Here is a 15,711-nt window from a genome sequence, read left to right on the forward strand (position 1 = left end):
GGAATGACGATTCGCAAGATGGGCAAAAGAGGAGAGTAAATGGGATGGTAGGCGGGAATAAACAGCGCGACGAGCGACCGAATGCGCTGTGAAAGTATGGTCGATTGGGTACAATCGGCAACCACGTGACTGACTATTTTTTTTTTTGAATACAATTTATTACACGGACCCGAGCACATGGTCGGACACCGTGGCAACCACGTGACTGACTATATGGAATGGTCCTACGCGCATCTGGTTATAAGTCTGGGCCCACAGTCTCCCAAGATTCGGTTTCAAGTTTGTGTCTATAAAGTTTCATTAAAATAAACTCGGTTTACTGAGTCGCAATGCGATTAGTGCCGAGAAACCCGAACTCAAGGCAGTCTACTTTACCCATTAACCGAGGAAGAAGTCTAGCCACGACCGGCATAAATCAAATGCTCCACATTCGGCTCGTACGGCTAAATCGGCTGAAAATACCAACGTTCAAACCCCGGATATCGTTCGGGGGCAATAAATCATGTCGAGATTTGCTACTCCGGAGCGATCCGAACCTTGAACTTGCTCGCCTTTTGAAGAGAGGCCGATATCTATAATGCTAGAGGAGGTAATTAGACGCGATATGGGTGGTACAAAACTGCTAGCCGGTCGAGTCTGGTTTAGACAGAGTATTGTAGTGTGCACGACCCACCTTGGACTCGGAGTCTATGGCTGATTACCTAATCATTGATCGGGGGCTCTTAAAAAGGTCTGGTCGTGACCTTTGGCCTGAAACTCAATAGATTAAATCGCGCCACCATATATACAGCCCTGCTTGGAATTGACCTACATAAATACCTCGATGGACGCTCCACCTACATCGCAACACAACCATGTCCTACGACACAGTTACACACTCCTTCCCAGTGGCTCTTTTACTCTACCTATGGAGTTTTCTCCAAATGGGACTCAACAGCCTTTTAGCATCGTTCTATCCCCGTCCGACCAACCCCCCAGTCGACCTTGGAGGAAAGACAGCAATAGTGACGGGTGCGAACTCTGGTATTGGATTCGAGACCGCGCGAGCATTGGCTGCGATGGGTGCTCATGTCGTTCTTGCCTGCCGAAACGAACTGCGAGGCCAAGAGGCGAGAAAACGGATTGTCCAGCTCACCGGAAATCCGCATGTCGACTTGGAAATAGTCGATTGCGCGTCGTTTGGGAGTGTTCGGGCGTTTTTGGATAGGTGGGAACAGAGGCACGTCAGGACGGTGGATATTCTAGTCAATAATGCGGGTACGTCATGGGTCGGTCCCTCAATCCATCGTTGGCGTTTTTGGCTCATATGTTAAACTCCCTAACTAGGGAGTCTCAGCGGTACGGTATCTCTCACCAAAGACGGGTTTGAACAGACCTATCAATCGAACCATCTTGCGCATGTTTTGCTCACCCACGAACTGCTCTATCGTGGATACTTTTCCCCCACTGGTCGGATTGTATCATTATCGTCTGGAGGGCTTTATCTTAGCAGCCCATTGAACGAGAACAACATCAGTGGCCAGGATGTCCTTTCGCGCTACGACCATGAGATCGGCAGGAGGATATCTCCGGAGGATATGATCCAACTATACGTTAGGACCAAACTATCTCAGGCCATGTGGACAATCGCATTACAGCGGAAATTGAGTCTGAGCAAGGAATGGAAAGATATCACGGTCCACTGTTGCCATCCAGGTATGTCGACACTCCTGCACATCTACAAAGCCCGAGTGTTGAACTAACGCATCTCTCTACGCCACCAGGGCCCGTACAGTCCCCGATTTGGAGACAGCCGAGTGGCGCTGGAGCGACGTTTGGGATCACAGTTGATGTTCTCCGGTTCATAGCCGATCGGTTCGGTATACCCAGCGAGCAAGGGGCGATCACCCCAGTATGGCTCGCTACTGCTCCCGAGCCTGCATCCGAGTCCTTGAGGGGGAGGTACTGGGATAGGAAACAGTGGCAGTGGTTGGCGCCCTGGGCCTTGGACGAGCAGCGACAGGAGAAGCTTTGGGGTATATGGTGCAGAGATGCGGGGGTTCTTTCATTTTGATGAGTTGATGGGAATGCACTGTGGTTTATATTTATGTTCGGGCGTTGGTTTGTGGTCTCAAATGAATAGATCTGCATTCTGTATTCAATTGGCATTCATGGAGCTACTGCCTATGAGGTCATCCATGGGATGAGGATCAGCAGAGGGCTCTATACGAAAATTAATCACTCAGGGGAATGGAAAATGGCTCGAGGGAAGACTTCTTCGCGACAATTATACATTTGAATGCAGAAGCCTCGGCCTCCCTATATGCACGATCCATGAAAAAAAGCTGACTAATCCAGCCTCGGTGCTCGGCAAATCGTCGGCGCCAGTCGTCTCGGTAACTGATCAGCGGCTACGTCTACTGCGCACCCCGAGAGCTGCAGGGCCAGCCCCGGTTTAGGCACCACGAACCCCTAAAAACCCTAAAAGATTCCCATATGTTCTTCTTTGCCAAGACCTAGTTCCCCGAGTTCTCTCTGTCTTTGTATAAAATCTGTCCTGGCATCCACGGGATGGTGCTTGCCGCCCCTTAGTGTGCCAGGTCAACCGCCATGAAGGTCTTGTCGTCGCTTGTCGTTGTTGCCGTTGTGGCTATGTGTATAGTCTGCGTGTCTGCCATTCCTCTTGTGACACGTGCGACCGATGAATCGAACCCGTTTGCGGGAAAGACCTTGTAAGTGTTTATTCATCTACTATGAAGATACCAGGCACTGACAAACGCACAATAAAAAAAAAAGCTATGGAAATGCTTATTACCGATCGCTGGTCGAGACCGAAGTCGGTCGGCTAAAAGCAGCGGGCAAAACCGAGCTCGCGGCCAAAGCGGCCAAAGTCGCCCAGATCCCGGTCTTTAGCTGGATATACGACACTTCGTCCGTGAACGATATCACCGGTTATCTCGAGGACGCTGCGGCTATACAGAAAAAGACCGGGAAGAAACAGAGTGAGTAAACAAAACAGTTCTCCCCCCAAAAAAGGATTGTCGTCTATTATTAGATGCTCACCCCACACACGTGTGTGATGTTAGTTGTCCAGCTCGTGATCTACAATCTTCCCGAGCGCGATTGTTCCTCCAAGGCCGCTGCAGGCGAACTGCATCTTACGACTAGTGCTGCTGGTGAGTAGTTGCTCGCTTTGAATAATGAATGCACGGAAATCGTTAATTCGGGATGGACTAGGTGTGACCCCCTATCAGAAACTCCTCGAATCCGCCAAGTCGCAGATCCAGAAGTTCCCGGACATCGCGGTTGCGATTGTTCTAGAACCCGATTCCATCGGCGATCGTGAGTTTTGACATTTACGATGGAATGTATAACAGAACCCGTTGACTCCTTTGCTTTCTCTCCCTCGTCCAGTCGTCGCGAGTAACAGTGTAGCCAAGTGTAAAAACTCAGCAAAAGCCCACAAACAACTTTTGAGCACTGCGATCGCCACACTTCAGCTTCCAAACGTTAGCCTATACCTCGACGGTGCTCACGCTGGATGGCTCGGAGACGTAAGTCGTGCCTTTCCCTTTCCCTGAAATTGTGTATCCAGGTTTGATCCTCAGGCAATATGCTTTGTAGAGTTTGGCTCCCACTGCTGCGCTCCTCGGCGAGATTCTCCAGGACGCGAGGATATACCATGCCAATGCGACCGTTCGTGGACTTGCGACCAACGTCAGCAATTATAATGGATTGGGTAATCAGAAAGAGGTAGGGAGGGACGAATTGAAGTATATCAAGGCCCTTGCGCCTTATTTGGAGAAAGTCGGGTACCCAGCACACTTTATTGTTGTAAGTTTACTTTTGAACCGCCTTGTATGCATTTGTTCACGTGATCGGGGGATATGCAGGACCAGGGCCGAGCTGGAAACCAAAAGGCACCCCACGGGGACGGCGAAGAATGGTGCAACTTCAAGGTAATACCTCAAATTGATGCTGTGATTCACACATGCTCCGTACTAACATGCACATATCCCTCAAGTACGCTGGATTCGGTCTTCGCCCGATGGTTACGACCCACCCTTTAGTCGATGCGGTCGTTTGGGTCAAGCCGGGTGGAGAATCGGATGGAACGACCGATACTTCGTCGTCGCGCTTTGACACTGCTTGTACTTCCCCCGCATCCTATGTCCCCAGTCCAGAAGCAGGTGACTGGCACTCGGTGAGTCCCTTTTCAGGCGCCAAAAGGGGGGACAGCGTAACTGAGCTCGTATTGTCTAGGAAATGTTCCGATTATTGATCGAACAGGCCAACCCGTCATTTGATAGATTGAATTGTACATTTGTTTGTTTTTGGTGCCGTTGAGCACATTTATGTTTTCACGAACTTGTATTTGGGGCTCTCATGTATTAGAGTAACGGACTATAAAATCACATTTGAACAGTTGTGTCTTTGAGTTATGATGTATGTTTCATGTAATAGGGACAACTACTCGATATAGTACATGTTACGACAACCTATTCTAGTGAACCTGCTTACAAATATTCTATTCACTTGGCATCAGACGACTCAGCTAAAGATGGAGTCATCATCAGCGCACCAAAATTAACTAGGTATACTGCCCGATCACGAGTCATATACTGCAACACCCACATGCAACTTGGCAAGTCTCTCCCACATCAGTTGCGGACTTCCACTTGCCCCTATACTTCCACCTCCACTTGCTCCTATGCTTCCACATCCACTTGCCCCTATGGCTTCTACCTCCACTGCACTCCTGAGCTTCATTCATAACCTCCGCGCTCGGCCATATAGTTGACAAGAGCGAGATGCGCTTATGCGTACTCCTATCCCCGTCTATCGGTCAGTATTTCATCACAAGCAAACCCGGTGAATGCGGATATCGTTTCGGCCATGGGAGGGGGGGTGCATAGATCTCTTGTCGTGGTGATAACATTGTTGCATGGGATAGGTGAGATATAAGGAGGGGGAGCAAGAGAGGTAGGCACCAGTCAAGCACACTTTGAATCTCGCATTACTTACTATGAGCAGCACCGAACTACTCCGAGGACAAAAGGTTGTTTTGATCGGAGGGTCATCCGGTAAGTCCCTCGCCTTCCCTCTCCAAATCTACTTTCTCATTACTTATATTATAACTTTCCTGACAGGCGTTGGAAAGTCGATTGCCGTTGCAGCCGTAGACTACGGCGCGTCCGTAGTGATAGCTTCGTCATCCTCCGACCGAGTTCAGGCTGCTGTTGAGCTCTTGAAAAAGGGAGCCAAGGATCCTGGTGTGTCCATCACGGGCCAGGTGGTCGAATATAAGAACCAAGCGTCTCTCACGGCCTTTTTGAGCCAAGAAGGCCCGTTTGATCACTTGGCAAGTGCCCCATCGATTCTAACTTGTGGTGGTGGTGAATTTTTCATCAGTTGACGATTGTTATTCGTAGGTTATCACTGCTGGTCGGTTTCCGGGTGTTATGCGCTTTCCTCATGATGAGATTGGTGAGGCGTTCAAGGGAAGTTTCGAGTGAGTTTTGGTTGATATGTTTATCGGATAGTGGCTTTAGTGTTCTTTATTAGTGCCTATTATTGGCCTTTGGTAACTGCTGGTAAGTACCCCCGGCATTAATTATTGCGAGAAACTCTCCTTATTCGATGTTTCGAAATAAACTAGCCCAGCATATATACAAGAATAACTTGATGAGGCCCGGAGGTTCTATCACTAGTACAATCGGTACGACCTGTGATCGTCCGCTCCCTGGATGGTCACTTTTGTCTGGACCGGTGGGTGCGGTTGCCAGCGTGACTCGTGGACTGGCAGTCGATCTAAAGCCGATTCGGTACGTACTCGTGCACTCTATTCATGTCAACCCATACTGATCAAACTGACTTTTTCCTTGCTGTTATGTCCATGTTTGCCATATGTAGCGTCAATTCCATTTGAGCGAACCTACGCTTGGTTTCAGATTATTTCAGCTGACATAAAATTTACTTAGTTCCTTGGGGTTGGTCGATACAGAAATATTTGACACACTTCCAGGAGAAATCAAGGAGGGCATATTCAACTCACAGTTAGAAAAGTTGCCTGTTGGACATGTCGGTCTTCCCAGCGAAGTAGCGGAAGCGTACATATTTGCGATGAAAGTAAGTACGTGGGTTGAATTACTAGAAGCTATTGATCGACTGGCTTTTGAATACTTAGTGCACATACCTCTGGTCAGATTATTACTGTAGATGGAGGCTCAACATTGGTTTGATCTGGTTTCCCCTATGACTAACGATAGTCTATATGGTACGAATACATCGACAGACGCTCCTCCTACTGTACCTAGTAATACATATCTTCTGCTAATCTTGAGTTCTGATACACACCAAACGGCCGCCAACACGACTTGATTCTATTCCCTTTTAGATACGGCGACAGTCTAAGAAATCGCAACGGTGGTAACGAGTCTGCTATTTTGTAAAGATTATGATATGTTAGGATATACAGAACCGGCAATTAGCAATTAAAGCGAGAAGTAGAACGTCGCACTGCCTCATAACCCCTCTCAGATTATCTTTCGGGTCCCTATGATTTGGGACTTATTCACATGAACGTTTGCGTAGTGCAGGAAGTATCGCGTGGGGGAAGGGGTGGGCATTTGTCGAAGGCTCTCAAGGGGAAGGTAAGGAAGGATGGCACATGATGATTGGACTAGAGCAGGTTGGGGAAGCTCATACGGATCTACAACATGTTGAAATAATATGTTGGTTTGGTCGATGCTCTGTTGGTGCGGTACTGCAATGAGATAATTTTCGGTTAGCGTGTAGGATCCCCGAATCTTGGCTGAGTATAGATATGTGAGTGTATTGACATGATAGCCACAATCCTCATTCGTGGACTCTTGATATACACTGCTATACGCCATTTGGCATACAAATACCATGGGGCGTCGTTAGGGCGTTCCTTGACCGGCCTCGGGTTTGGTCTCCAGTGTCATGTGATAGTTGGCGGTATACAAACTTGTAGAAAACCTCACTCTGTGAATAAACAACCCACTCCTAAAAAGGTTTGTCGGAATACGCCGTATAGGTTGGATATACTAATTGCTCGGTTCTATTGAGTGGGCTATCCCTGGCGCTCACAAAAATGGAAGCTACGTTGCCTGGGCGTCTTTCTTTAGATACCGAAGATTCAGATACGCCCCTCACATTTATTCAATCAGATGTCCATCACACATGGTTTGGGGCGAGGGCTAAGCATTTTTTCACTTTTTCTTAGCCTGTTCGAGCTCCGTTTTATGGGAAAGTAATGCTACAGAGATGGAGGATGTCAAGTAGTGTATGCGCGCGGATTATTGATCCTCTAGAGACTTGTGGACCAGAAAAGTCCTGTAGGTAGCGGAATTAAACCTCACCGGAGGTGGAAATCACCCTGAATTTGAGGGTCAGTCTCGTATGTGGAGACATTCCGGTTCTATCCTTATAGAATCTGCGCCAGACACAGCAGTAACCCCGACTGGAGGTGCACGCGCTCCCGGCCTATAGCGCCCATGTCTTAGACACCTTTAAAAGAGGCCAACTGTCAGCACCAAACTACAGAGGCCTTCCTCTTGTCCTCGCTAAAGACTTTGCCACGATGTGCGCAATGTCTTATGCTTTCTTACTCTCAGCCTTCGCACTCCTATCGCCCATAACAATTGCCCATCGGACTACCCGTCGTTCGTTGAATTTTAGACCTCCTCGAGAGGTTTATTTCCAGACTGACCAATTCTCAATTCTCGATTCATCTGACCCTCATCAAACTGCTCGTGTTTTCCTCAACAAGCTTGCTTATCCTGACGATGGTTATTTTATCCGCAAGGACTCTTACACTGATGCGAATACCGGTATATCGCACATATATGTTCGTCAAGTAGTGAATGGATTAGAAGTCGCTGATGGAAACATCAATCTCAATATTCGTAACGGACAAGTTTTGAGTTACGGAAACTCGGTGAGACCTTCGAATATTTGATCCATAGATATGATGCTAATTGGCCCCTCACAGTTCTTCGATGGCTCCGCAAGTCTTTCTTTAATTTCAGAACCAAGTTGGCACCAAGCGGTCTATTGCTCTGAGGCTACTACTCATCCTAACGATCCAGCGTGCGGCAGTACTCTTCGCCGCCTTCAGAAAAGCATTTCAAATTACCCACTCATTTCCAATAGTTTCTCCAAAGATCCGCGTGCTGCTGCCTATTTCTTCTTGGAGGTCGCTCACCCCGACTTAGCGTCTCTTGGCATTTACCTCGGCGCTCTTAAAGCTGAGCGTCACGAATGCACTGATCCATTCGAGGAAGAGATATCTTGCAGTGGCTGGTTGGTGACCGAACTCTCAAACAAGCTGGAACCTATTCATGCCCGTCAAGTTTATGTTCAGACGCCGGCTGTCGATGGATTTACTAGTCTAGTCCTGGCCTGGAGACTGGAAGTTCTACTCCCCGATAACCATTACGAAGCTTACGTTTCCGTCAATGACCCCTCCAAGATTATCTCTGTGACCGATTGGGTCGTTGATGCTCCTACACCGAATAACGATGGCTGGATTAGCTCCCTGCAGCAGAATGTATTTGGTCAGCACCAAGAAGTTCTTCAGTCTCAAGATCCCATCGCTGCCGATCCTGAGCTTAGTCTGAACGTACTAAAACCTACCCAACGGCTGGTACCTACCGCGTTTGGAGGTGGGGCATCAACGACCCGGAAAGTGGAAAACGCACATTGGAAGTCGTACCCGCCGATAGGAGCGCATCTCCGCTTGGGTGGCACTCAATACCTGCAAGTCACGACCCTCTCAATCGTCATCCGACCTTGACGATGACGTGCTCGTCAATTTTACATCGACACTTGGGAACAATGTACGTCTCATGGCCATTCATGACAACTGTGACTTATTTTTACATAGGCTTTTGCACAAGAGAACTGGGATAAAACCACAGAATGGAAAGCTAACGGTCGACCCGACGGTGGTCTTGGGCTAGTTTTTGACTTTGATTATGGCGCCGACCCATCTGAATCTGACTGGGAGAGTGTAGAACCCAGGCAATACAGGGACTTGTCGATCACTCAGGTATTTTACCTGGCTAACATGTACCACGACTGTTGTACCTTTATGGATTCGACGAAGTAAGCGGGAACTTCCAGCAATATAACTTTGACAAAGGCGGCGCCGAGGGCGATGCCGTGATTGTGGACGCTCAAGATAGCGGTGGCTTCAATAACGCATTTTTCTCGACCGTGAGTGAAGGTCAAATTTATAGATACTCTGGTATTAATCGGGTTCATTTCAGCCACCTGATGGACGAAGCGGTCGGTGCCGCATGTTCCTCTGGAATACTGCGAAGCCATTCCGAGATGGTGGACTAGATGCAGGAATCCTTATTCACGAGCTTTCTCACGGACTGTCAACCCGGCTGACAGGAGGTCCCCGTAATTCGGCTTGCCTAGACGAACGCGAAGCAGGAGGAATGGGCGAGGGGTGGGGCGATTTTATTGCGACTACTGTGCGATCAACCAGCACCTATAAAGACTATCCGATAGGCGCATGGGCTGCCAATACGAGGCCAGGTATAAGGCACTTCCCATATTCGGTAGTATGTCGTTCACAAAGCTAGTGGAGACCCCTCTAACTCGTCCTACAGAACTCAACCGGAATCCATCGCTATATGATTTCCTGCAACGTATTGACTACCGGCGAGAAGTCGTAAGTTTGTGGAGCTTTTTATTTGTCGTTTTATGCTCAAATCTGTCCTTAGCACGCCATTGGAGAAGTCTGGGCAGAAATCCTTTGGGTCGTATCTAATAAGCTAATCGAAAAGCATGGGTTTTCCGACTCTCTCTTCCCATCCTCCGATCCCAATTTTTATCGGTTTGTCACTCTTAAAGATGGTATGATTTCCAGGGTACCTAAACATGGGAACTCGCTCATGCTGCAGTAAGTCAATCAATCTCATGATAGTGACGCATATATTCAGAGTCTCTAGGTTGATTGTCAATGGCATGAAGACGCAGCCTTGCAATCCCACATTCCTCCAGGCTCGCGATGCCATCATCGCAGCTGATGATGCTCTTACCGCAGGCGAAAATAAGTGCACACTCTGGAAAGCATTTGCCTCCCGTGGTTTGGTGAGTTTCCTTCTGGGATCTCCGCAAAGCATGTACTTATTCTTATTTAGGGCAAGGATGCGAAAAGGCTTGTGGATAGTCCTCGACCAAGTATTAATGGGTTCAAAGTGCCCCCAGAGTGCAACTGAAAATAACTTGCCAGAACAATTCTCGTTTTGGTGTGAATATCTTTCACATTTGTCAATATTTTTTCTTCTCTCTGTTAAGTACTACTGCCAAACCATATTCACTGTTCTCGAACTGGTACCCAAAGGGGGCCATCTCGTCTGTACTGAATGTTCTTTCTTATATGAATCGAGTCATGTTCGTCTTGATATACCTTTTCCAACAGCTAAGAGTGTCTTTTTACCGCATCAGTCACCTGTCGAGTCACGGGATCCAGTGAACTTCGATCGAATGAACTCAGGAATGATCCAAATTAATTATTCTCAACGTATCGCTGATACCAATTATCAGGTTTTAGAACTTAAATTTTTCATTCTCATCTTTCAAATTTAATTAAACAATCACAGCTGTGCATGGTGTGTTGCGCCAGCAGGATTCTTCTCTTGAGCCCTGGCGGGCTCTGGGACCGCAATCGCGAATGCATGGCTAAAGTCAGCGATGATATCCGAGATATCCTCGGTTCCGACAGACACCTGGATGGCGTGATATATATCATCAATGAGGAGGAAAGATAAGACCGACTTACCCGGATGAGGTCGGGAGTTACACCCGATGCGAACTGCTCCTCGGCCGTGAGTTGCTAGCGAATGGTCAGTATGGGACCAGTAGCTGTTTAATCTTGGCTTACTTGGTGAGTGTTGTTGCCGGATGAATAACCAACGTCTTTGCATCGCCCACATTGGCAAGATTGCTGGCGAGCTTGAGCTTGTCGACAACAGCGCTTCCGATGTTTGCATCACCCTTGACGCCAAAGCTTAGCACACCTCCGTAGGTGTTCGGGCGAAGTAACCTCTTGGCATTTGCATGACTAGGATGACTGGGGAGGCCGGGATAAGAAACCCATGATACGGCCGGGTGTTGCTCGAGCCATCTGTAATAGGAAATCAACCCCCATAACAGCATCAAACGGGAAATTCATGGACACACTGTGCAAGGGCGAGAGCGTTATCGGCATGCCTCTGAGCTCGCAAACTCAGAGTCTCGAGACCTTGGAGCAGCAAGAACGCCCCGAAAGGATTGAGAGACGCGCCGAGGTCACGAAGGATTTCCACGCGTAACTTGACGGCAAACGCGAGGGGACCGAATGTTTCACTAAACTAAATAGGTCTTGATCAGTATTTGCACAAATGCCTGCAATATAACACTCACCTTGAGACCATGGTACCCCTCACTTGGCTCGGTAAAGCTTGGGAAACGACCAGATGCGGCCCAATCGAATTTACCTGCATCAACGATGACGCCGGCAATTGTAGTACCATGGCCTCCAATCCATTTTGTTGCACTATGCACTGTGGAAAGTAACCGTTATTGGGTGCCCATTAATATGTGAAAATAAGAGTTACGTACCTACAATATCCGCGCCATGCTCGATTGGCTTGACATAGTATCCTCCGGCGCCAAAAGTGTTGTCGACAATGAGCGGCAGTTGTGATCGTGGGCAACCTTGGCGAAGACCATAAGCGTTGATTGGAGTTAAGATGTTAAAAATTGCCTTACCTTTGCGAGCTCCGGGAGGGGGGCGATATTATACTTGGGGTTTCCGATACTCTCGACATAGATCGCCTTGGTGTTCTCGTCGATGGCTGCAGCAAATGCCTCTGGAGAGTCATCCTTGACAAACTTGACCGTAATTCCATACTTCTTCAGAAGGACTGCACAACATTTAGACTTTGGCCAAGATAGTACAATTCATTTATGCTCGCACCCTTAAATTGATTGTATGTCTATATACGATTCTAATTAGCACGCAATATGTTAGATAAGATCACGCAAGACGCACTCCACCATATAGATATGAGCTATCGAAGTAGGATAAGAATAGTGCTGGGGGCCAGATGGAGGTACTTACGTGCTAACAATGTTATCTCCAGCATTCGCGATGGTAGAAATGGCCATGAACTGGGCAGCCTGGCCACTGGCGGCGGCGACAGCGGCAGCTCCACCTTCCAGTGCTGCGATCCGCTTCTCGAAGACATCTTGGGTAGGGTTGCCAATACGGCTATAGATGTTGCCGAGAGCCCTCAAGCCAAAGAGATCAGCGCCATGCTATACCTCACAGCATTAGTAGTTGCTATTGCGAGACATCGACAAAAAAAATTGTACCTGCGAGTCATTGAACACGAAACTCGTCGACGCGTAAATGGGAACCGCGCGAGCATTTGTTGCAGGGTCCGGGGTCTGACCCGCATGCAATTGGAGAGTGTCGAACTCGGGTTCCCTTTAACATTAGGTCAATTAGAATTGCAAAGCGGGGACTGATTGGAATATCTCACTTGTAAAAATCGTAGTTGGACATGAATGAAAATCAAAGACAATACTGAGAGAAGCTAAGACCTCAGTTCGGAGCCTCATCGTTTATATACGATTTTGGATGGAGTGCGATGGCGCAATCGTTTCGCGTGCATATGCATGTGGTAGCAGTGGCTTGTTTAGCTCCTTCCAAATTACGACACCCGGAGCAGTGGTCATAGATATGACTAAGCATCCTCTCGATCAAAATCTCCATCTGTCTGGTAAATCGTATCGACTCAGCTTCTCGTAAACGTTACTGATCTACATGCAAATACAGAGACCGAAGAGCAGGATAGTTTGTTACGTCGGAAGATGAAGATAGAAGCTATTGGAAATCGCTTGACTTATACATGCATCTACGATTGTCCGGTCTATGATGCTGGCATGTACGAGGGGGAAGGAGGTGGCTCTTTTGTCTTTAAAGAGGAAAAGGAAACCACCAAGAAAGCCAAGGGCCTTTCATGAAATTCACTGATGTCTCTTTCGCTTTTTAAATAACCAAAGAGCAAAATAGAAGCACAAAGTTTATCGTAGACGCCCAAAAATGAATAGAAATAAAAGAGACAAAGAGAAACTAGAGCCTCTGTCTGAAAATTGAGACGTCTATTCTATACTCATATGCGAACCCAGTAGTATGATTCTGCGAATTCCCTCGACAACATAAAAGGTGCGCCATCTGATTGACCTTCCAACCATGGTGTATCAACTCGGGCTCATCCATTGCTCTCACAATGTATAGATATCAGATATGAATAAAATGCGCGACTGATGGTACGTGCGTTTACATTCTACCGTATATACCACCCCCAAGTAATGGAATTTTACTAGAGAAATTGTGAATGCTCCAAAATTTACAACGGGAGAATCTAACCATAGCTACAACATGTTCACTATGTATTGCAGTCAATGAAAATATGTGCCTACAGCTCTCCTTACGTGTGTATATCTATGGTCTGTATATGCGCAAGTTCAGATATTGCTTGCGATGCCAAAGCGAGAACATTCATATTATTGCTCAAATCTATTTTGTTAGTAGGTCAGCAACATTTTGAATGGTCTTATTTTCTAACATTATATTTTGATTCATTCATTCAATTACAATTTCACGTGATGTGTAGCACCAGCAAGGTTCTTCTCTTGTGCCTTGGCCGGCCCCGAAATTACAAGCGCCAACGCATGACTGAAGTCGGCGATGATGTCCAAGATATCCTCGATTCCAACGGACACCTGGATGGCGTGATATAGAGCGGGACTAAAAAACGGTGATACGGCCGGCTCACCCGAATCAGATCAGGAGTCACGCCCGATGCAAACTGTTCCTCCGTCGTAAGTTGCTAGCAAAAGAGGTCAGAACACTGTTCAGCAACTACTTGACTTACGCCCACCTGGTGAGTGGTCGTTGCCGGGTGGATGACTAATGTTTTGGCATCGCCCACGTTTGCAAGATTGCTCGCAAGCTTGAGCTTGTCGACAACAGCACTTCCAATTTTTGCATCACCTTTGACACCGAAGCTTAATACCCCACCGTATGTGTTCGGGCGGAGTAGTCTCTTGGCGTTTGCGTGGCTCGGGTGGCTAGGCAGGCCAGGATAAGCTACCCAAGATACAGCCGGGTGCTGATCAAGCCATCTATGGTTCATGCTCAATTATTGCTCGGATATCAGTTTCAATCACACAAACGTACTCTGCAAGAGCTATTGCGTTATCCGCATGTCTCTGAGCTCGTAAGCTCAGGGTCTCAATGCCTTGTAGAAGCAAGAATGCGCCAAAAGGATTTAGGGCTGCTCCAACATCACGGAGAATTTCGACACGTAGCTTTACTGCAAAAGCAACCGATCCAAATGTTTCGCTGAACTAAATAGGGACCAATTAGTACTTGCATGAAAACTCTCACACAACCCTCACCTTCATACCGTGATACCCTTCACTTGGCTCAGTGAAGCCAGGAAACCGGCCAGACGCCACCCAATCAAACTTTCCCGAATCAACGACGACACCGGCAATAGTAGTACCATGACCTCCAATCCACTTGGTTGCGCTGTGTACTAAGGTATGAAGGAACTATTCGACGCTCATCTGACTTGGAGAATAAGAAACACGTACCCACGATGTCAGCGCCGTGTTCAATGGGCCTAACATAATATCCTCCAGCACCAAATGTATTATCAACAATAAGAGGGATTTTATGATCGTGTGCAACCTTGGAGACAAGAATTTTGATTTATTACAAATTAATTCTGGTCAATTCGCCTTACCTTAGCAAGTTCAGGGAGAGGAGCGATGTTGTACTTGGGGTTTCCGATACTCTCGACATAGATCGCCTTGGTGTTCTCGTCGATAGCGGCGGCAAACGCCTCTGGAGAGTCATCCTTGACAAACTTGACTGTAATCCCGTACTTTTTCAGAAGGACTGAAAAGGAGTTGGGGTAAAAATGAGACCAGGCAAAGAACTGATATGCATATACCTTTGAACTGATTGTATGTCTATGAATAGTTTCATTTAGTTCATGTAAACAAATTGAAGGTATTATTATAACGAACTCCACCGTATAGATATGAGCTGGAAATAATAATTAATTAAAACAGTAAGAAAGATAAGTATAAAACTTACGTGCTAACGATATTGTCTCCTGCATTAGCGATAGCAGAAATAGCCATAAACTGCGCGGCCTGTCCGCTAGCGGCGGCGACAGCGGCGGCCCCACCTTCCAGTGCCGCGATTCGTTGCTCAAAGACCTCTACCGTAGGGTTTCCGACACGACTATAGATATTACCTACAGCCTTGAAACTAAAGAGGTCGGCACCATGCTATATGACTAGAGTTAAAGTTAGTTTATTTTTTCGGTTTGAATACCCGTGCCTGAGAATCGTTGAAAACAAAACTCGTCGATGCATATATAGGGGGCGCGCGAGCGTTTGTTGCGGGGTCCGGAGTCTGGCCAGCGTGGAGTTGAAGAGTATCAAACTCAGGCTCCCTTGAAAATATTATACGATAATCAGGATGGCTCTCGGAGTAAAAATACTAGTTGTACTACGTATAACTTACTTGTAAAAGTTGTGCTTAGACATGAATATGATGGTGTTTAAGATCGCTCGTCGGTCTCATCGATTGTGTACGTATGCGTTATGACGAAATGCAGTGAC

General features: G+C 47.3%; 3 protein-coding genes across 3 annotated transcripts; 1 reads left to right on the forward strand and 2 right to left on the reverse strand.

Annotated features, from left to right (window-relative positions):
• Positions 1-923: 923 nt before the first annotated feature.
• Positions 924-10,238, forward strand: RhiXN_07687 (glycoside hydrolase family 6 protein; the record flags this gene model as incomplete). The annotated part of the gene is made up of 29 exons (XM_043327503.1): positions 924-1,257; positions 1,327-1,695; positions 1,764-2,015; positions 2,642-2,711; positions 2,776-2,981; positions 3,066-3,155; positions 3,217-3,321; positions 3,394-3,533; positions 3,604-3,813; positions 3,873-3,938; positions 4,004-4,183; positions 4,934-4,962; positions 5,014-5,063; positions 5,130-5,272; positions 5,412-5,491; positions 5,545-5,573; positions 5,639-5,804; positions 5,961-6,112; positions 7,620-7,942; positions 7,997-8,692; positions 8,730-8,843; positions 8,891-9,055; positions 9,130-9,222; positions 9,276-9,463; positions 9,526-9,578; positions 9,627-9,688; positions 9,741-9,919; positions 9,969-10,110; positions 10,161-10,238. The coding sequence occupies 29 exons, from the start codon at positions 924-926 to the stop codon at positions 10,236-10,238; spliced, it is 4,764 nt and encodes a 1,587-aa protein (XP_043182888.1).
• Positions 10,239-10,616: 378 nt separating this feature from the next.
• RhiXN_07688 (Cys/Met metabolism PLP-dependent enzyme) lies at positions 10,617-12,571 on the reverse strand (the record flags this gene model as incomplete). Its single annotated transcript, XM_043327504.1, has 12 exons — positions 10,617-10,748; positions 10,802-10,855; positions 10,933-11,146; positions 11,203-11,372; positions 11,425-11,557; positions 11,627-11,718; positions 11,773-11,927; positions 11,981-11,999; positions 12,056-12,074; positions 12,125-12,321; positions 12,379-12,493; positions 12,549-12,571. 12 exons carry the CDS (start codon positions 12,569-12,571, stop codon positions 10,617-10,619), a joined length of 1,323 nt encoding a protein of 440 aa, XP_043182889.1.
• A 1,091-nt stretch (positions 12,572-13,662) lies between these two features.
• Positions 13,663-15,636, reverse strand: RhiXN_07689 (Cys/Met metabolism PLP-dependent enzyme; the record flags this gene model as incomplete). The annotated part of the gene is made up of 12 exons (XM_043327505.1): positions 13,663-13,794; positions 13,848-13,901; positions 13,953-14,196; positions 14,252-14,421; positions 14,473-14,612; positions 14,671-14,767; positions 14,823-14,977; positions 15,033-15,051; positions 15,109-15,127; positions 15,179-15,375; positions 15,422-15,542; positions 15,614-15,636. The coding sequence occupies 12 exons, from the start codon at positions 15,634-15,636 to the stop codon at positions 13,663-13,665; spliced, it is 1,371 nt and encodes a 456-aa protein (XP_043182890.1).
• Positions 15,637-15,711: the final 75 nt, after the last annotated feature.

Source organism: Rhizoctonia solani, chromosome 9, assembly GCF_016906535.1.
Source record: "Rhizoctonia solani chromosome 9, complete sequence".
In the NCBI taxonomy this organism is placed as follows: domain Eukaryota; kingdom Fungi; phylum Basidiomycota; class Agaricomycetes; order Cantharellales; family Ceratobasidiaceae; genus Rhizoctonia; species Rhizoctonia solani.